Source organism: Cryptotermes secundus, unplaced genomic scaffold (assembly GCF_002891405.2).
Source record: "Cryptotermes secundus unplaced genomic scaffold, Csec_1.0 scaffold5, whole genome shotgun sequence".
NCBI lineage: Eukaryota > Metazoa > Arthropoda > Insecta > Blattodea > Kalotermitidae > Cryptotermes > Cryptotermes secundus.
Genome location: NW_019724742.1, coordinates 4,752,470 through 4,774,521, shown reverse-complemented (window position 1 = coordinate 4,774,521; position 22,052 = coordinate 4,752,470). Strand labels below are relative to the sequence as shown.

General features: G+C 45.7%; 1 protein-coding gene across 4 annotated transcripts in view; it reads right to left on the bottom strand.

The window, feature by feature from the left end:
- LOC111862679 (ATP-binding cassette sub-family G member 1) overlaps window positions 1-22,052 on the bottom strand; it is a 122,147-nt gene that overhangs the window by 70,145 nt on the left and 29,950 nt on the right. Inside the window, exon 1 of one of the 4 annotated variants that reach the window (XM_023848239.2) lies at window positions 1,606-1,961. The exons of 1 other annotated variant lie outside the window; for it this stretch is intronic. In XM_023848239.2, coding sequence (XP_023704007.1) covers window positions 1,606-1,762 — 157 coding nt within the window. In that variant the 5' untranslated portion in view covers window positions 1,763-1,961. Of the gene's footprint in view, window positions 1-1,605; window positions 1,962-22,052 lie in introns of those variants that run through there. 2 more of the 4 variants (XM_023848237.2, XM_023848238.1) reach the window with 2 other exon arrangements.

Genomic DNA, 22,052 nt, shown 5'->3' with positions numbered 1-22,052 from the left:
CTTTGACGGGGGGGGGGGACGAGCGGTTTTCAGGGTTTACTTAACCGGAAGCCGTCGTCGCTTTTCTTGTCCGTTTCTTGATTTCCTTACTCTTCGGCGGTTATGATGGAAGCGATGCTTCCCTCCGAAACCTCAGTTAACTTCTGCCGAACTACACGGCGTTATAACCGATAAGACTGCACTGTTCTTTATTTAGATCAGCTTACACTCAGGCTAGTGAAAATTGCTAGGACCTTGAATTAGCATCCATGCACGAAACTGACGCGACGGACCTGCTTTAAGACACGAAAACTACGCGTTAATAAACTGCTACTGTTTATAAACAGCATTAACGTTTGATCTTCGTAGCGGAGACGTAATGTGTTTCCTATGAGGTACGAACTGAATTCTTATATATTGCTTAGAGGAAGCAGCGGAAACAACGGGTTTAGGAGGGCTCACAACTACACTTGTTACGACGAGATACTTACATATATGGAAGCTAATGTAAGAAGTATGTTGGAGTGACGGTCACGCTCCACGCATTTTTAACCTCTGCATTAAAAGGACGAGAATGGTCAGATCCACGCCAAAGCCTCTTTACCCCGGTGAGCAAAAGCCGTGACCCACTGCACAAGAAGCAGGGTGGGCGCAAAGGTGGACGGTACGCATGGACGGAAAGTCTCTGGGCCCTGCTCAAGACTGAACCCCTGTCGTACAGTCCATAGTCTAGTTACTATTACTGAATGCAAGGTACAGGTTCAAAATCCACAGCTGTAAGAAAATTTTGGGGGAGGACACCGTCATTTTTCTGAAACTTCAAGTACAAATGTAAAATTGAGTACCGTTCAGTAACTTTAGCGTCCAACGAAGGGATGAGTAACGGTTTGGAAAGAAAAACGGGCCCAGTCTCAGTTTTGGGTACCATACCGGAATTAACCTGTAGGGACTGACGAAAACCACGAAGAAGCCTAAGTTAAGATAGCGCTTATGAACCTGCTTCAGTCAATGCATCCCTAGATCTCAAAGAGTCAAACTGCACCTACCCCTTAGGTAGGCCACACACCGGCATGCGTCAAGACACGATGTCTGCGACATGGCGCAAAGAAAGGAGCACAGTTGAAACAAATGAGCTTATGAAAACCGCCGCAGATCGGTCTGAGTCATGATGCTGAAGAATCACGAATGAAACAAGACTGCGTTTTTTGTCTCATGTCTTGACGCAGTTGGTGTGCGGCCGCCATTAGTCTGAGCCTCAACCTCCACATAACCCTGGCGCTGGCGCCGGACGAAGGGCAACTCCGTCATTTTGCACTCCCCCCCCGCCCCCCTTGAAAACTGGCTTCCCCTTTCCTCGAAAAAAAAAAAACCCCTGGCTGCGCGCATGTCACCTCGGTCTGAACGTGTAACTTCACTTGGGCTACCCTCGGTAAAATTCGATATACTCCCTCGTCGAAAAGTGAAACTGGAACATCACGTGCCCTTGATCTCTGGGCAAAACTTTACGCACTCCGTAGTCTACGAGTGCAACTACACGATTTATAATTTTAGTCATCATATCTTCAGTTGTGGCCCTACTACACTGGGTATGGGATAAGCAGGCAAAATCAGAACTATGTAGCTTACCTTTCCTGCCTTGTGGCACTGTGTACGACAGATCTGTAAACTCGATATCAACTGGCGGCCGGTTTGGCAAATAACTTAATGTTTTCCTTTCATCTCGCCTTTTTATTGAAACACAAGTGAGAGGCACGTCGTCCACAGAACTACCCATCACTTCCATAATCAGGACACGAGGCTGCTTTACTTAAAGACGCGAAATGATCACGTTCTCACTGTGAGGTACATTCAACTGTGAGTGGACAGCGACACGACGGTACTAACGCTCACCTCTGTGATCGATCTATGCGATGCGTTGCCAGGTGCAGGCTCATATATACCACTGCCTACATCACTGCATTGGCGACTGTTCGTTACTGTGTAATCGTAGCGCCCTCTGACCCCCTCGCGCGAACTGCCGCTCATTGCACCGCCGCGTTGCCTGCCCTGCGCACGCGGAGAGAGTAGCCCGCCTCTTCCTACAGCTAAACCCATTTACGCGCGCACCTCAAAAAGTCGTATGTATGTGAAATGGGGTTCAAAATAGTTGGAACCGGTTTCGAGAAAATTGCGGATTTGTTACTGGGTCCCGTTTGAGGGGCCCTTGTTTTTAGCCTACCTTCCTAAAGTAGGCTTATGCGATCTCCATGCTGTCTGTATCCCCCCCCCCCGCCAATAACTTTTGAAACCAATGAAACTTGGTATGTATATCACGGCACATCAACCGAACTCAGCTGCGTACTTCATAAATCCCTCCCGTCGGTCTGTGTCTGTATGTGTCCCCCCCTATCGCTGCCTGCCAGACTCGGTAAAAGTATCCCTAAACACATTCCCGCTGCAACGGTCTGTGTCATGATTAGTTCTTCCCAGAACTTCCTGTTTAAGTTAGAATATTCATATTCACCAAGCAACGACGTACGACGGATTAGCTCTTCATTGCTAAGTGCGAATGAAATAGTTCAACCGTTCAGGCGTTAGCGAGGGACATACATGTAGACAGACACAGACAGCGGCCTTGGTTTCTAGGTGGGGATCCCAGAACTTGTCAACACAAAAAGAATTTGAGATACTGAAAAAGCTGCCAAGGTCTGGGGGGTGGAGTCCAGCTCGGTCCACTCGGCACGGCGGCCACTGATTGGCCTATTGTACCTGCTCCGGGTGATGATGATGATGATGGAGAATTTGGTGGAATTAAGATTGGCAGGGGAAACCGAAGTACTCAGAGATAACCCGCACCAGCGCTACTTTGTCCACCATAAATCCCACTTGACCAGACCCGGGATCGAACCCGGGCCGCCGCGGTGGGAAGCCAGCGACTAACCGCTTGAGCTATGGCGCGGCCTATATATAACCTTAATTATTACTTTAACTAGGAGATAGGTAGTGGTCGTAGCTTATTTTCTTTTACTTTTCAGCGTGTTCTTTTCAGGGACAAAAATTCCTAAATATCCTACTTAGGTCCTTAACTGATACCGAGTTTGCATAAACATATCACGTGATGTTGGACTGGAGGTTCTCACAGCGGTAACCATGAATAGTACAATCTTCTGGGACTTCATGGCGTCAGACGCGTATCTCAGCAGATGGTGCTATTCAGATCATACGATATAACTGGGTTTACTGCATATGGAATTGGCACGCAACCGCCGTAACGTCAAGGTAGGGTCCACCTCAAACTTGGAAGGCAACCCTGTGCGTGCGTGTGGCGCCTGGACAGTCTGCTTGACGGTGTAGTTGGCAGGCCGGCTTCTTCCTCCCTTGTCAGTCCAGTAAACCCTCGCCAATGCGGATTAATACGGATCCAGATAATCCGGATTAGTGAAGCAAAAGGTACCCCTAAGAGATAAAAAGAAACTTGGGGCACAAATAAAAGGAAAATTTGATTATATAAATAGTGTTGATGAGAATAAAAAATATGTGTCGAGCCTTTACTTAATAACTATAAAAATACAATGCATTTATTCATCGATAGAAGACTCAGAATTTGCAGTCTGAAGAAACTGTCTCGAGTTTTGTCTGAACAGACAAGCGGCTCATCTGCCTTCCTAAATGACATGTACACGTATGTCTTTTACAATATGTACTCAACTGTGAACAGCATTTTTTTTTAATTTTTCATATTTCAATTCCTGTGACACGGTTCCTGGCTACAGATCAAGAGGTCCGGGTTCGATTGCGTTACCATATTTTTTTCTCAGAAGTAGTGGGTCTGGAACGGGTTTCACTCAGCCTCGTGATGATAATTGAGGAGCTATTTCAAGGATATAACGGCTCCGGTCTAGAAAACCGAAATTAACGGTCGTAGGGATTCGTTGCGCTGACCACGCGACACCCTCTATCCGCAAAAGTTGGCACTAACTTCGCCGACATGCGGCGGTCGCTCGGTCGGTACAGTTCGCTAGCGAACTAAAATCACGGATTTCATTTTTTTTTAACTGCGACACCATTAGCGAGGGTTCGCCGTGTATATACGTACTTCACGCGTTTAAGAGTACAACGAATGACGCTGTGGTGCCCCCCACACCACAGTGGCATAGCGTTCATACAGAGTCACTAGCAGAACGTGGGGTGAGGGGGGACATACTTTCTACCCTGAAAAACGCAAAGTAGGTCACAGTGTTACTACAGCTGCGTAAAACAGGGGACACTCGCGCCGTGACCGAGTTGATAAAACGAGGACTGACACAATCGGGTGCCTCTGTAAGACACAGGACACTGCAGCATAGCCTAACGAGCAGCTAACTGCTCCTCCCGCTTCACAGTCGGAATGCAATGTATCTGTGGTTTACGCCTCTATTTTAATTTCAGGGTTTTAACTCGATTCAACCGGCTCAGAATAGGGTCATGTGAACACGTGAAGTGATTACAGGCTCCGTAAAGGAAATTGAATGTCTTGGCCAGCTGAGCGACTATTAGCTTCTCAAGACTTGCTCCATGGACTTAGGCCCTAGTTAGCAGACGGTGTCAGAAGAGGCACTATGTTACAAGGAGGAAGGTCGCGGGTTCATTGGATTTTTTCCAATTTACCTAATCCTTCCAGTCGCACTATGGCCCTGGTGTCGACTCACCCTCTAACAGAAATGAGTACCATGAATCTTCCTGGGGGGTAAAGGGCGGCCGGAGCGTAAGGCTGACAACCTCACCGCCATCTGTGAGCCGGTTGTCTAGAAAATGAGGGAGCTTCGACGTGTCACAAGTGCATGGGCCTCCACGGTCTGGTACAGAGACAGCCTAGCCTTACCTTAGCATACACTACTAAGCAAGGATAGTTGAGTTGCAACCGCATTTCAAACTGGACACTGGATCTGTTTCCGTCCTCATATGAGGGGGAAGACACCTCCCGTGTTGAGTCCGTTAGAAAGAGCTAACCTCGATCACTGGACAACGCATGTCAGCGTAACTACAGTTATGCAAATACCTGGGACCAGGCTCTGTCGAAGGGAGGTAACAGGATTATATGTAATAAAAATTGTTGGACATTTCTCCCATCTGAATACACCTCACCAGCAATGAGGTTACCAACGCACAGTATGAAGTGACTCATTCTTCATGGGCTTCCGTAAGGTTTCAGTCTCGAGTGTTCAGGTTTTACTCCATAGATTGCGTTAGCGGTAGGCTCAAAATATTCCCCAAATTTCTCCATTTAATCCTATTCTTTGGTTTTCATAGATTTCATTTGTCGCATAAAATTTTAACCCTCCTATCTTAGTTTCAGGTCTGTGCACGTTTATCCCGCGTGGAGGCAGGGTCGAATACCTCAGCAGTAGACTTGAGAATCGTAGGAGGCGACGAAAATGGAAGTATCGAATCTGAGACAGTAAAATATGGTCGATAGTCCCACGGGACTCGGATCCGATAATGACTGAACTGGCGAGGACCAGCAGGAATTATAAACGACAGACCCGTCCTCTCGTCAGAGACAGCGCCTCACATCAACAAGCCCACAACTGTCTGACATTAACAAAAATCTGGTTTTAAGCCGCAGATGGGTGCTTTATTCCAAGACAGACTGGCCGACTGACCGTCGGTCCTAACATTAGACTCCGAATCAGACATGGGTTGTTGTTCCCCCCCTGAGGTTCATCTTACACTGAATGGGATGAATATCCTCTTCTTCAATCATGTAAAATATCTCAGTGTAATCTTCGATAAGAAGATTACATGGAGACTTCACATAGAAATGACTGAAGCCAAGCCTTCAGAACATTTATTAGAAACTACTCCCTATTGAAAAGTGAGCGTTTAAGGACCAACATTAAACTAGCCCTCAATAAGTCACTGATCAGATCAGCAATGACTTGGCTTGTCCCGACTGGAATTAGCGGCAGACACCTACCTCTTAAAATTGAAGCGCACCATTGGAAATTTTCCAAGGTGAACACTGGTCGGCGATTTGCATAGTTTTCAACCTTCCGTGTGTATACGATTACATAACAAAATTGTGCAGGCAACAAGCAGAAGTCACACAAAATCATAAGAATTAACATGTTCAAGTACAAGACAAAGCGAAGCCAGACACAGAAAATATAAGAGGTTTAAACTTAGCGGTGGTCAAACCTACGACCGTTCAAGTGACTAAACTGCCGTTGTAACGGAAGATAGGAATCATCTTCTTTCCAAAGCCTGTACTGACAGAGGGCTTGTATAAAGTGCAAAAAAAAAAAGAATTTTCAATAACATGGTGTATGTGCGATGCCTACACTTGGCGAAAGGCCAAGCATATTCATAGGAAAGAAAAAAACAATTTGTCATCAGAGAGGATGTTCCATAAGGACTATTACCGCAATAGTTCAGTTGGGAAAACAATCTCTGCTCGTGGGTCTCAAGGGCCTGACACCAAGACAAACTGATTGGCCGTAAACCGCCACTCGTACGGTAACTTTGACTGCGACTGAGTTCAATCGCGGGATATTCGCCTGAAAGTAACGACGTGACACAGAAACTGGAGAACCTTCACTGTTAAGGTCCTCCCGGTATCTCACCGCTCTAATGACCAAAGTCTTCAGTTTGTTTGGGTGACGAAACTGTTTGCTGCTGTTCGCCACTTCCAAGCCCCGTTAGGAACCGAAGAAACTCAAGAACGCTTCGGTCAGGATGGCTGGAGGAACCGAAGAAACCCAAGAACGCTTCGGTCAGGATGGCTGGAGGAACCGAAGAAACTCAGGAACGCATCGGTCAGGATGGCTGGAGGAACCGAAGAAACCCAAGAACGCTTCGGTCAGGATGGCTGGTGTAATCGAAGAAACTCAGGAACGCTTCAGTCAGGATGGCTGGAGGAACCGAAGAAACCCAAGAACGCTTCGGTCAGGATTTTTGGAGGAACCGAAGAAACCCAAGATCGCTTCCGTCAGGATGGCTGGAGGAACCGAAGAAACCCAAGAACCAAATTAGAACTGAAGATTTTAAAAGTGCCGGTTCATAATATCAAAATTGACGAGTGTAGGCAACAAAGACAATGCACAAAGCAGACAGATATCAGCGAAGTAGATTCTGACAAATCGAAACCTGTTGGTAACGACGAATAGAACAGTTGGTCAAGACTTGTGGTTTTAAATTTTAAACTAAGTGCAGTGTAACAGATACGTAAGTGCATACACCTGATGATGGCCGTTTGCGGCCGAAACATGTAGTGTAGAAGAGGGCAAGACAAAAGAACTACAATAAATTGTTGCACTTGGGACGGTGTTTATGTCATATACCCGTTAGGACGTTCCCATGTGCTTCCTGCCGGTGCCTTGAGAGCAGAACCTGCTCTGGCCAAGCATGTGCTAGTGGCAGTCATGACAAGTTTGTGTTCTTAGCAAACATACTGAACAAAGCATTTCACATTCATTGAAAACAAACGTTCCACAATGATACATTTGGCATCACTGTATGTTCCACTTTTCCATGCTTCCTACCCCTCCTTTACTTCCTTCCGATATGATTGGGGCACGCCTCAGATGCCAACTCTAATGAAAGATATGCCAGTTTAGCTGCTCATTAACATATTGCGCAGGCGCGTCTCGCTGCATTCAAAGCGTCTGTATACGCGCATATATACACTATTCCCTGTGCTTAACTAATTAAGCACTTCGCCAAGTAGGCGTATGGGGGAGCAGATGTATAGATCCACGTTTGCCTGACCTCGGCACTAGCTGCAGGTGAGTGGTCACCTTCACGCCCCGGGGAAAAGCGCCCAGTACCCACTGGACAGGAGGCTGGTGGGCCCCAGAGCCGGTCTAAACGACATGGAGAAGTGAAAATTCTGGAGGGATGTAATAATAGCGCTTAAATGCTCGCTGTTAACTCGAGACCTGGTGTGTAGGATGCAGCTCGGGAGGTCCCAGGATCGGACTGAGGCCAGACCAATAATCATACTTCGAGGTCAAATGTAACGGCAGGAAAAGAAGATGGGTGAAAAGGGATGAACATGAGTAAAAATAAAATGGGAAAAAATAGAAATAAAATCGACAAAGAACAGAAATAAAATCGACAACAAAAGAAAACAAAATCGACAAAAATCAAAATAAAATATACAAAAATAAAAGTAACATCGATACACAGAGTGAAGTAAGAAAATGAAAAAAAAAAATGAATGGGTTACATGTAAAAGGAAAAGACGTAAAGATGGCAGGAGAAAGGAAGGGTTAAAATTCAAATACCAAAATTTAAACCCAAACAAAAAGGAAAACAGAATATAAATAGGACTGTAAGGCGAGAGAGAAGGCCAGGAAACAGGTACTCTGCGAACTACACGGCGTCACATGAGCCACAGCCTCAGATTTGAGAACGCAGCAGGGTGGGCGACACGTAACGGTCCAGTCTCGCAGGTGCGCGGTTCCATTCTGCGCCGGGACACCAGGTATGCTGAGATTCTTCGCTGGGGTTTCCTCAGTGTCTCCAGGAAAATACCGGGGTAGTGTCTGCGTTACACCGTGACAGCGCAACGCGCGAACACGTCACAGGACCCCACCTGCGGCACGAGCGTGGAACGTTCAGCGGTAACATCGGAGCATGTTGTGCTGCGTACATGTGACGACACACGTAATACAGGCGACTAAGAGACAGACAGTCTTTGCAGTCATCCTATTGTCCTTCATTAAGGAACAAGACTGGTCACCAGATTTTTCAATTGACATAATCCTTCAGCCGTACTATGGCCCTGGGGTCCACTCAGCCTCTGTCTTCCTGGGAGAAAAGGGCGGGGAGCCGTCGCGTAAGACTGACAACCTCATCGCCATCTGTGAGCCGACTGTCTAGAAAATGTGGGAGCCTCGACGTCTCACAACCCTATGGGCCTCCACGGTTTGTTACAGGGATAGCTTTACCTTTTTAGCTGAAATCAGGGTAACTAAACAGAACACAACCAGCAGAAAGTGAGGCTTTTCTTGTTCCTGTAGCTCAACTGAAGATGGAGATTGCTTGATTTTACTCAGTGCGGCTGAAGAGGACAATGCAAAGGCGCACAGTGGCTCCACTGTGAGCTGCACTAAATGGCATGACGCGTGGGCAGGAGAAACGGTCTCACCTCACGTGCAGGGACTGTCTACACAACTACAGTAATTCATGTAGCATTTCTTCCAAGCTTTAGATTTCAGTCTGGTGAAACTTGCTACTACTTTCACATTTTTTCAACTCGAATTCAAACCATTTCATTTTTCTTGTATTATGAAATGCAATCAGTTCCTTTGCGTTTTATACATGTCCACATTATCGCAATGAAACTCGTTTGAAGATGCTTGAAAATTTAATTTCAAAATTTCAGTGGCTACAAACATCACTTCTGAGGTAACTTTTAGGGGATGGGGTGGACTATACTGGGACACTTAGGTTCCTAATATCGCCAAGGTGCTCCCATTTTGTAAACTGGAAGGTCACTGAACTTGAAATATACAGTTTTTCTTAAAAATGATAAGAACACGCATCTTTTGACCAATCTGCATAATCGTACTGCATTGTGTACAGCCGTTACTAGGCCACGGCTCGGTAAACACGTTCTCGTGGCAACGGATACGCTTGCAAAAATAGAGGTACTGTTGGAAACGGTGTTTTCTACTCAGTCCGATCAAAGGGGTTACATGGAAGGCAACTTAAGCAAGAATACTTCAGATCCGTGTGGAGGAGGGGTCAAATACCTCCACCGTAGCCCTACGAGTCGTAGGAGGTGAATAAAATGGAACCCAGTGTCTGGGGGTATAACCCAGCCACCCTGCCCCTGGGGGATATACATACGGATACGTGGCCCTCAGGTTGGGGGAGTCTCGAATCTGAGACAGTGAAATATAGTCATGAGTCCAGCGGAACTGCGACCCAAGAATAAGTGTACGGGAGAGGACCAACAGCAATTGTAAACGACAGACCCGTCCTCTCGTTAGAGAGGAAGTTATGTAAGGACTATGACCGCAAGTGTTCAGCTGGGAAAAAAATGCTCGTCGTGATTATCGAGGGGCTTATCGCCAAGATGAACTGATTGGCGGTAAACCGTAAGTAGTAAAGTAACTCTGACTCTGACTCTGAAGAACAGTAAGTTGGAAGGTAGCTTCATTCAGAAAGACTTGGGCTCGAAAACAGAGAAATATCCATTGTTAGAAGCCGTCACCAGGCAACTACTAGTGAAGAAACTGCGGGCTGGAAGAGACAGCGTGACTTTGTAGCCTGCGGAAATAGCGACAGTGTTATAGTTATTTGTACTTAGGCCTGTAAGTGGTCAATATATCCAATTATTCAAAATCCTTTCTATAGTAACTCCATACTATGTGACAATATTCTTCAGTCATCAGTTATCCTCGTCTTAAGTTAAATAAAGTACGGACGGTGTTAGGTGACCTTCCCTTAGCATATATATGAACCGACTGTCCTTCGTCAGTTTGCAGGCCAAGGGCAAAGCCGTCAGTACATAGCGCTCCTGTGTATCAAAGGCACACTTCGGCCTAAGTGCTGAAAGTTCACGGAGTTCACACGAGCCGGAACCTGTGAAAGTAAACTGAAACTTTCTGTATTTCAGCGCCATATTGTGTGTAGAACACTTTATTCAGTTTCAGTCTAGCACTGTATGTATAATTCTGTGATAACCACACAGTTTCTATCACATGTCTCGGCTACTATTTTTGTGCCATCATCAGGTAGTATTTATACAGTCCCTCTCAACTCTCTCTATTCGCCGTCCACTGCCCAATATTTACAATTGGGGGAAGGCCGTATTTTTGTTTACAATTAAGTTCTTACTTATAAACTTAAACAAATACTCTAAATAATATCAACTTTTGTCCTACTGTTCCCAAGGACATGCGTTATAAAGGTAAAAAGGTAAAACTGTCCCTGTGTTTAACTAATTAAACACTATGCCATTGCACCGGACCACACTGCAACATACTCGTAACATGCAAGACAGTATTCCCTAATGGTCCTAAATGACATTTTCTGAGTCTACACTCAAAGCCGCGCAGTGGAACAAGACGCCAATAAGCTAAACGTCGCTGAACGCCCGGGCTCTCGTCTGCCTGTGGTCGGCGGGAACACGGTTTAAATTCCTCCTGCTATCCTGACTGAGGGTTTCACGATTTCCTTCAGTTCCTCCAGCCATCCTGATCGAAGCGTTCTTGGGTTTCTTCGGTTCCTCCAGCCATCCTGACCGAAGCGTTCTTGGGTTTCTTCGGTTCCTCCAGCCATCCTGACCGAAGCGTTCTTGGGTTTCTTCGGTTCCTCCAGCCATCCTGACCGATGCGTTCCTGAGTTTCTTCGGTTACACCAGCCATCCTGACCGTAGGGTTTTTGCATGTCTTCAGCTCTTTCAGGTTAAAGCATTGATATAACCTCAAGTTATGCTATAGCCATTACACACAGCCTCACTTCCAACAAGACAATTGCCCCTCTAATTTGGCGGTAGGTAAGTGGCTAGGTAGTGTAGGTACAGACCCTGGGACATCGCTCCAGACACGAACGTCTGCGTCCTCTGTGTACATTGCCCTGTGTGGGTACCGACCTTGAGGCGGACTCACTCCCACCGGCCAAGGAGTCCCACCAACTCTGAAATAATTCTGAATGGCAAGAGGCCAGACAGCTTAACGCGTCAAGGTTGAAGAAGAAAAAGGAATCATTTGCATGCTTTAGTTCCGCTGATTTGTGATGATGATGATGGTGTGGTGGGGAGGGAGGTTAGTCAGTCGACCAGAAAACGAACACGAGCAGCAGCAGCAACAAGAACAAGATTCAGAAACAGTTCGCGTCTTACAATTTAACAAATTGCAATGAAAGGTGGCGAGATTAGTGACACTAGTGTCAGTGATTTTTAATATTATTACGGCCTGCGATGTGACCTCGTGTAGCCGTATAAACAGGCACTAACGTTTCGGAAGAACCTGCTCCCTCCGTTTTCAGTGTAGAAAAGACGCCCAGCATGGAGAGGGGGAGAGGAAGAGATGGGACAGCTCTGTCTGTATATTCACTTCGCTTGTCGTGCCTCGGTGTTCTGTTCCCATGTCTTCTTATGCCTTGTCTTCAGTTCTCATATTCTCATTTCTCTTGTCTCCTCTTCTCTCGTTGTGTTTCAACTTCTTTCTCCTCATGTTACATTTTAGCGTCCTGTTGCACTGATTTAATTCCATGATTTATTTAATCCGTCTNATGCAATGAACTGGTTTGACGTGGACAAGTAAGCACCTGAAGATGGCATTATTATGCCGAAACATGTAGTGCGAGGGAAAGGAGATGAATGAATGTATGCACTGCAAGACGGATTAAATAAATCATGGACTTCTTTCTCCTCTTCCATTTTCTTTCCCTGTTTCCTCTTGTCTTGACCGCCTCTGTGGTCTAGCGGTCAGAGTTCCTGGCTACAGATCCAGAGGTCCGGGTTCGATTCCCAGCGCTACCAGATTTTCTGAGAAGTAGTGGGTCTGGAACGGGGTCCACTCGGCCTCGTGAGGATAACTGAGGAGCTATTTCAAGGAAATGGCTGCTCCGGGCTAGGAAACCGAAATTAACGGCCGTGGGGATTCGTTGCGCTGACCACGCGACACCATCTATCCGCAAAAGTTGGCAATAACTTCGCCGACAAGCGGCGGTCGCTCGGTCGGAATAGTTTACTCGTCTTACTTTCTCTCCTCTTCTTGTCCTGCCTTTTCTTTTACTCTGTTGCTATCCGTCACACTGTCTTCTCTTCTTGCCTGCGGTTCCTTCACTCCGCAGGGCAATCGGAAGCAGTATGCCACTGCAGAGCACGTAAACAGCGATTACGTGGCCGGTAGCAACAAGGCAGTTTCATTTTATTGCACCATTGTTGAAAGTCTCACACGTCATGAGCATCTGTGCCCTGTGGAATGACAATGTCACCAAGACTTGTGGCGACATGAATACCGCGCAAGCAACAGGATGCTGCTAGTGGCATCTGCTTGAAAGCAAAAATCAGAGTGGATTCTTTAGAGAGAGAAAACGCCTGGTTAAGGATAAGTTACACGCGTTTATATGAGTATATTATTAACCTTCAAAACACAACGGTTTCTATATGTACCACCTGCTTCAGCATTGCCCACGGGATGGATTTATGTTGTTTGTACGTTCTTCGTAATAAGCAGCTGTTCCTCCCTTGGGTGAAGCTTAAAGAAGTGAGAGGCTTTAAGCGGTTGAGTGTTCAGTCCGGCACTGACTGCCTGACACTTACATTGCTGCTGGCCCTCGCCAGCATTGTGATTCTTGGTAATATTTTACTGCCCCCCGGCTCTGGGACTCTTCCATGACCTTCCGGGTCCAGCACTGGGAACTACCAAGTGAACCTTCTGGGTGCATACCAGCCGGGCCGTGAAACTGACAACTCACCTCAATCCAGTCTCGAGATTAAAAATATATGTAGTTTCACCTATACCCCCAACCCATATGTCATAATGGTTTGCTAATTAGTTTCATCGCCTTTCTCAGTACCTGAATTAAAAAAAATGTAATAATTCTTTCCATAATATCAGTAAGGTTTATAGTGCAGGCCCCGTTCATAATTGAACAGAACGCCTCATCCATTGTTATATAAGTTCTCGTGCTTTCTCCCTTATTCCTTTCCAGTCTTGCATGTTAGCGAATTACAGAGTGAGGCCGAAATTCAAAGGCATATCACCCACAAATAACACGCACAAATAGCTAATCGTCATTCGCCATTTTCATGTAGTATAGTTAACTTCACACATGCACATCAAAACACAATAATTTCTCACGGACTAGACATGATACAAACAAAAGAAAAAACTCCCTGGTTTTAGTCCGCAAGCGAACAATGCCGACCGAGCGGCCGCCGCTTGTAGGTGAAGTTAGTGTCAACTTTAGCGGATAGAGGGTGTCATGTAGTCAGCGCAACGAATCCCCACGACCGTTAATTTCGGTTTTCTAGACCGGAGCCGCTATTTCCTTGAAATATCTCCTCAATTATCATCACGAGGCTGAGTGGACCCTGTTCCACATCCACTACTTATCACAAAATCTGGTAGCGCTGGGAATTGAACACGGACCTCTGGATCTGTAGCCAGGAACTCTAACCACTAGACCACACAGGCGGACACTAGACATGATACAACGACACTAAATCCTGCTCGCTCGTTCGTGACCTACCACATAATTTATATTCGTCCTGTACTTCCATTCTCCAAAATTTGTTGCTATGGCAACCCTAACTTGCGTAACAACAGCGACAAATCTCACGCTTACAGATGCTGTTTGCACAATCTTCCGCGGCGCTGCGCTGCATGACACATCAACAGGAGAGTCACGCACAGCGCAGTTCAGTGTTCGTCTCTCCTTCCTCCGTGATTAGAAATCAAACCGGCGGACCGCGCTTTGCAGCGCTCCTGCTTTGTATTCGGGAGATCTCGGATTCAGATCTCAGCCACAGATCGGCTGTTCTCACAGCCTCACAGACCTCACAGTAAACATACGGTTACGTGACCGTGACTATAGATGGGGCTTGGGTTGATAATCGGATTTAACTAACTAACGTCATGGAGCTAAAAACTTTTTCAAAAGCTGCTAGTTGTGCAGCTACTCAAGAACTTCCCCAACATTTCATGGAACCCGAAGGTTCATTACCGTGTTCACAAGAGCCCTCCACTGGTCCCATCCTGAGCCATATCGATACAATCCCATCCTATCTCTCTAAGATCCATTTTAATATTGTTCATCACCTACGCCTTGGTCTTCCCAGTGGTCTCTTTCCTTCTGCCTTTCCCACCAATAACCTACATGCATTCCATCTTCTCCCAATTCGTGCTACATGCCCTGCTCACCTCAACCTCCTTAACTTGATCATTCTGATTATACTTGGAGAAAAGTACAAGTTATGAAGCTCCTCATTATGCACTTTTCTCCAACCTCCTGTCACTTCATCTCTCTTCGGTCCAAATATTCTCCTTAACACCCTGTTCTCAAACGCCCTCAGTCTACGTTCCTCCCTTACTGTCAGAGACCAAGTTTCACACCCATACAGAAGCGGTGCAGCATGGGGGCAAACTGGAGAGTTCATGAATGGTGATGTGGGTATAGTAACTTTGCTTTATAAGGTTAAGATGGCCTAAGCCTAAGATTTGTTGTTCCGTTCTCTCCCGCGGATGAGACGGGACAATGGTTCGGTTTCAAGTGGTTGCGCTACAGGAGACGTCATGCCAAAACATGCGGGCGGTTTGGGAGGACTCGCGTTCCTAACCTATGCTGCACTTTAGAGGGGCACGCGGTAGCGTTGTCGGTTGAGAAGCCGGAAGGTCGCGGGTTCCATTCCCGATGAGGTCATTGGATTTTTCAGTTGAACTAACCCTTCCAGCCGTACTATGGCCCTGGGCTAGACTCTGCCTCTAACAGAAATGAGTACCAGGAATCTTCCTGGGGGTAAAGGGCGGCCGGCGCGTAAGGCTGACAACCTCACCTTCATCTGTGATTCGATTGTCTACAAAATGTAGGAGCCTCGACGTCTCACAACCCTATGGGCCTTCACAGCCTGTTACAGGGATAGCTTTACATTCTTTGAACTTTGGAGACTGCACAACTACATACTATATTGGACAAAGGTCATTCACAGCTAACCTATATTTGATAACTACGAAAATGGCGTGAAGCCGATATAGCGCAGTCGATATAGCGACTGGATATGGACTGGAAGGCCGAGGAGGTTGAAGTTCGAGTCCCAGTAGGAGCAAGATTTTCTTCACCTCCAAGTGGTCCAGATTGGCTCTAGTGCTCACCCTACCTCCTAACTAACGGATACCGGGGATTCTTGCCCTGGAGGTACAGCGGCCGAATTTTGAAGCTGACCACTCACCTCAAACTAATACCGACGTCATGAATACGTGGATCTATACAACCGCTCCCCCCATACATCATCATGGCGTAGTGCTTAATTAGTCAAGCACAGGAACAACTTTAATATATTGTGACATGTTGAGCCTCACTTGGAAACAAAGGAAACACATTCGTTGCCCAGCAATGGATATATGCGAACCACATAGAAAACACCTCTTCCTCTGTTGTATTTACAGCGCATTGCATAGCAACGGATGTATTCGTTGTCGCTGGAATGTGTTTAGCCACCCATTTCCTAGCAATGGGCTCTGTAACCGCTCACTTCCTTTGTGCCCTTTACGTTGTGCGCCACGCTCTTGCCGTCCTCCTTGGTCCTACGTTGTGCTCCACTTATCACCGTCCTCCCTCTTCTCGTGGATGTCGAGAAGTTAGATGGAAAGGGAGAAGAATTGTGGTTGCTGGAGCTATTACGCGAGAGCAGGTAAAGACGGGAGCAACTGGGTTCTGTTCAGTAATCAGTAGAGCTGAGTTCCTATCCCGGGTCTTATAAGGGTCTGGCTCGGGCAGGGCAGGAAGAACCTTTCTGCTTCAATCACACACACACTTTAGACCGTTGCACCTAATGGTCATTTAATCCCTTCCAGCTTTCTGAATACACTGAATTTATTAATACATTTAATTTGGACTTTACTTATACTACTTTACGGAAGGGCCGTAGTTGTAAATTTAGTGTCCGTCTTTGCCGAAAGTTGTGTCAAGACTCCTCGAGGTGGAATGCCCTCTTTCTGAATCCTGAGGTCCACGAACCCCAGACTCCAAGAGAAATCCACTCCTCCACTTCTGCCATTGGTTAAGTTTTCAAACTAGGAGGTTCCCTAAATTTTGAATTCCCAATCATGTTGCTCTGCTATGTGATTCTGGCAGATGCTGACCTGACGCTACGGTCGACAGCCCCTTGATGCATTACGGTCAGGGTGTGAGGCTCCGGCCGTCCCACTTCCAAGTTATCGCTGTCCCAAGCTGTCAGCTCTCATTTTCTCAAAGCCTTTCCGACTTTGCTGAAACTGCCAGAATTCTAGGAAATTACCAGATGTTCCTTCCTGTCCACATAGCAAAACTTGAACTATGTCCCTTCCGCGTGTAAGAGCTGGCTATCTGCCGGATCTCTTTGTTTGTAATCTTGTAATCTTAACTTAATACAAATTAAATTTACACACAACAGTCCTCCAGTCTGAATGAACGGTTACAGCACGATGCGGACAACATACAAAATACTTCTTGCGTAGCCTAGAAATGGGTCTACATGTCACAATACAAAAATATATTTTGATATGAAAACAGATCACTGACGCATAACCAAAAGAAAAAACGACATTTAAAACAACGACAGAAACTGTAATTAATAATAGTAATAACAAAAATAAAATTAATTTTAACTTAATATTTTAAGTTTGCGTAGCAACTATAGTTATCATTAATACTGTAAATAAAGCACATGACCTTCCACCTAAAATGTAAACGTTGGCCAATATAGGGGAAAAATAGCGGAAAAGGTTGATTTCAAATGTAAAGTGTTTTGATATGTTGGGTTTTTGGACTTTATCCATCGTCCTGGTTTTTAAGATAACAAATAAAAACACGACGTTTCGGAAACTGGATCTGTTTCCGTCCTCAGGTGAAGGAAAACACCTATTCAGTTGGGTCCCTTAGAAAGAGCTAGCCTCAATCACTGGACAAACCGATGTCACAAAACATGAAGATTATAAAAACCTGAGACCAGGCTAAGTCCATGAGAGCTAATAAGAAAAATATTATAACAAATTGTAGCAAACACTTACAAGCGTGGAACCAGGATAGATAGATCTGTAGAAATTTATGCCACGAAACTAAACTCATAACCAGGTCCATTACCCCACGGCATGGAATAGAAAGAAGAACTAGTAACAAAAACTAATAGTGTCTAACTAGTGTCAACAGTGGAGTAAATCACGTCTATCTAATTTAGAACTTAATAGAAATAAATAAAAGCATATATCACGTCATACAGATCTTCTATGTGAATTTGTGACTTCATTGCTGATAATGGGGATCCAAATGGGAGAAAAGTCCAAACTGGGTTGGCTAATTGGGTTGGCCGAGCATGCCATATGGGCCGCTTCCTTGTATTTCCTATACCTGATGTGGCTTTCAATATCCAAAATCTTAGCTTCATCCCAGCCTACCCTATGTCGTGTTTTTATTTATGTTAAAAACCAGGACGACGGATAAAGTCCAAAAACCCAACATATCAGTGTGTTATACTCCATCGTCAGAATCCTATAGTAACTACTTGTAAAGTGTTTTACTTGATGATGGCCACAAAATGTCCGAAATATATCGTAAAGTGAAAAACAGTAATAAGTTATTCAGTTTATACAGGAAATGTGTTGACGAAACCTATAAAAAATAACTCGTGGATAATATGACGCTAAAATCCAGTATTACTAATAAAACATAAAACTTTATTATAGAAGGGGTTTCGGCGTTTAATTTAGAAGCACAATAAAAAGCCTAACCTTTTCAAAACAGAGCAAAAGAACCAACCTTATAAAATCCAAATGGCGTGCCCAAATTTGCGGCCTTGTTGTTGGAGGCAAATTCTAATGTTAATGTCATGGTTTTTGTTTTTACGTTTTGCGTTGCGTGGAGGCCAACATGGCAATCAGTTTTATAGTTGCCCGAGTCACCAGCTGATAGACACGTAACTCTGCGCCAGACCGCCCAGTCAACAGGGGAAGCTGCCGCGATGCAAGGGTAAATAAGGGGTGGAATGGTAAATTCGACATTACATGTTTATATAGTATATGAAACAACCATATAATTAAGAGTAAGAACAACCTGTAATTTCTGGATTATTGTTACGCGTTTGAGTGTCACAGAGAAGAGGCTTGGATTGTTAACTGCATTTTCTGGACACTTGCACTCGTAGTTACACATAACTACGACAGACTCACTGAATTACACACTACAAAGATCACCGTAACTACAGCACACGTTAAGTAGTCTCAGTTTTAATTAGCTGTTGCTTGGTAGCGGCTTCTAACGGCGGACGTTCCCTTCCTCTGGGTTCCCGAACTGTCCCTGTCTAACAGCAACAGCTCACAAAAACTGAATCCCAGCAGTTGAATCCACTAAATTGTCCTGTGTATAACATCTCGACACGGACCAAACAGAAAACATCGTTCCTCTGTTGCTGTTTAGGCCCGCTGCATAGGTTCTTATTTCCAGGTCGTTGCCTAGCAACGAGTCTAAATGCCACCATATTCACTGGGCACCAACCCTGGATGAACTTCCAAACAGCGAATATAAAGAAGTAAAATCTGTACAGCGCACATACAGACATACAGAGACACAGATGGAGGGGCGATGAAAGTAAGTAACCCCTGCAATATCGCGAATCGGTTTCGTCACCTTCGTGACACTTTCTCTTCTATATTACGACGAGGAGAAAGGCCTCACAAATGAAGGGTGTGCATTGCAGGGGCACCAATGCAGTGAACAAATCAGAGGAAAGTTGAAGATTATCGAAACTGCTGGAGATCATGTACTCAGTTTGTAACGCAATGAACCCAGCCGGACCGAATGCTACAAAAAGTTTAGGCTAGAAACCGAAAAGGAAGACGAAAATAAGAAGAACTAAACAAAGATGCAATGACTAGCACTAATTCTGGGGTCGGGACAGACCGGATGGCCGAATCCATGAAGTGACTGATAATATTGTAGCATATAAACCGTTGCTAGGTAATGGCCCATACACACGCGCAACAGAAGAACGCGTCACGTCCGCGGTGACGATACACAAGAATAGAAGAGGAATTGCAAGCGGCGTTCTCTGTGGGCCCGTTCCGAAGCTATGTCACATGATCAACTGAGTCGACTTCAGTTAGTGGAGTTAGTGGGGAGCAGTGGAGTGGAGTGGCGCGAGTTGTTTGGTGAGCGAGTTAGAGGACTGCTGCGGTAAAGTCAGTTGTGAGCTGCTAGAAACTGGAAGCTGAGGAACGGGGACACTTCGGGAAACAAGAGTAATGGGAAGGCCCGCTGTTGAAGGCCGTTACCAGGCAACGGTTAATGATGATGAGACTGTAATCACAAGTCTGAATGTGATAGTACTTTGTAGAGTGTAGTCACGGGTTGTATAAGAGTTCAATAAATCCGATTACCAATCCAAACCCCGTCTACAGTCATTCACGTAAGTGAATGACTGTAGTTGTAAATAGTTGTAAACAGATATATACTCCTGAAGGACATATTGAGGGTATCTGAGACGAAGACCCTGCGTTACATATCTGGGGCTAAGAGATGACGTAACAGGAAGATGAAGGAACTCACACACTAAGATACTTCGTAACTTTGTCATATTTAAGTCTATGACAGGTTTAAGTCTATGGTCTTGACAGGCCATGGAGACCCATAGGGTTGTGAGACGTCGAGGCTCCAACATTTTCTAGACAATCGGCTAACAGGTGGCGGTGAAGATGTCAGCCTTACGCGCCGGCCGCCCTTTACCCCCAGGAAGATTCCTGGTACGCCTTTCTGTTAGAGCCTGAGTTGACCACAGGGTCTTAGTGCGGTTGGAAGGACTAGGTAAATTGAAAAGAAATCTAATGACTCATCGGGGATCGAACCCGCGACCTTTCGGCTTGTAGCATAATGCCTCAACCAACTACGCTACCGCGTGCTCACTGTTCACAAAATGATATTATAGCGGCCAAATAACGAAACATAAGATAGGCGGGACGTGTAACACGAATGACGAAGAAAACAAAATCACACAATTTCACTCGAAAAATTGTGTGTGTGGACTGGACTCACCTGACTATGTGAACAAGCTGTAACTTATGCCCTTTATAAGCTTTCGGACTGCAGAAAATCACTCTTGATCAGGTAAGCAACTATCGGTTTCTCTTCACGAAGTTACCTTGTTGCGCATGGCAATATAGCCCTTTTGGAGCCACGGCCTTCCTTAGAAGATTCTGCCAGATTCCTTCACTCTTCGGAATCTGACCGCCTGGTGGGATTCAGTTCCTCGGATTTCGCAAGAGCAAGGTCGTCAGCCCTGCGTCCATCCCCTAACCTCGAGGATCAGGTCCCTGTATTTACGTCCTGCAGAAACAGGGTGACCTAGTTATATACCCAGGCACTGGGTTCCCTTTTCGTCGCCTCCTATGACTCGCAGGGCTACGGTGGAGGTACTCGACCCCGCCTCCACACAGGAGTGACAAATAATCACGAAAGTAAAATTCAGGGCGACTCAGTAAAAAGTGACACATTACGTGTCGATTTTAAAGTAAAGTAAAGGTATCCCTGTGACAGGCCGTGGAGGCCCATAGGGTTGTGAGATGTTGAGGTTCCCACATATTCTAGACAATCGGCTCACAGATGGCGTCAAGGTTGTCAGCCTTATGCGCCGGCCGGCCTTTACCCCCAAGAACATTACCAGAATAGTCCTGTTACTCATTTCTGTTAGAGGCCGAATCGACCCCTCATAGTGCGGCTGGAAGGATTAGGTAAATTGAAAAAAAAAAAAAATCCGATGATATCATCGAGATTCGATCCCGCAACCTTCTGCCTTGCAGCAGTATCGACTTTACGAAAGAAATTTTATCGTCATCTTAATGAGCCATTCATTCTATCTATAGCTGTACTGCCCTTTCGTTGGACCTTGGCCGCTTTTTCAGTTTCTTGATCTGCCCGTCACAAGGCCACCACCTGCACACGGGACAGCACAAAGACAGAATAAACGCACACAGGCATCCATGCCTCAAGTAGGATTCGAACCCACGACCCCGTGTTTGAGCGGACGAAGAGAGTTCATGCCTTAGACCGCGTGGCCACTGAGATCGGTAAGTTATTCTACCAGTTATAACATAAGCGGTAATTTACATTATTCTGAGATACCGGTCATGTCTGGGAACTGTGTTTACCCTTCACACGACCATCAAGAGACGCATCCATTCGTTGCACAACACTTCCTTGCTGTTATTTACCAGTATTAACGTGTATGTCACGTCAGGATGTTGGCAAGCTAAGCTGTCACTTTTCATATATCATCAGCTCAGTGCACACTGCTCTGCTGAACGCATTAGTTCACACTGTCCCGTCTGGAGGCGGGTACGAATACTTCCACCGTAGCCCTGCGAGTCGTAGGAGGCGATGAAAAGGGAATTCAGTGCCTTGGGGTATAA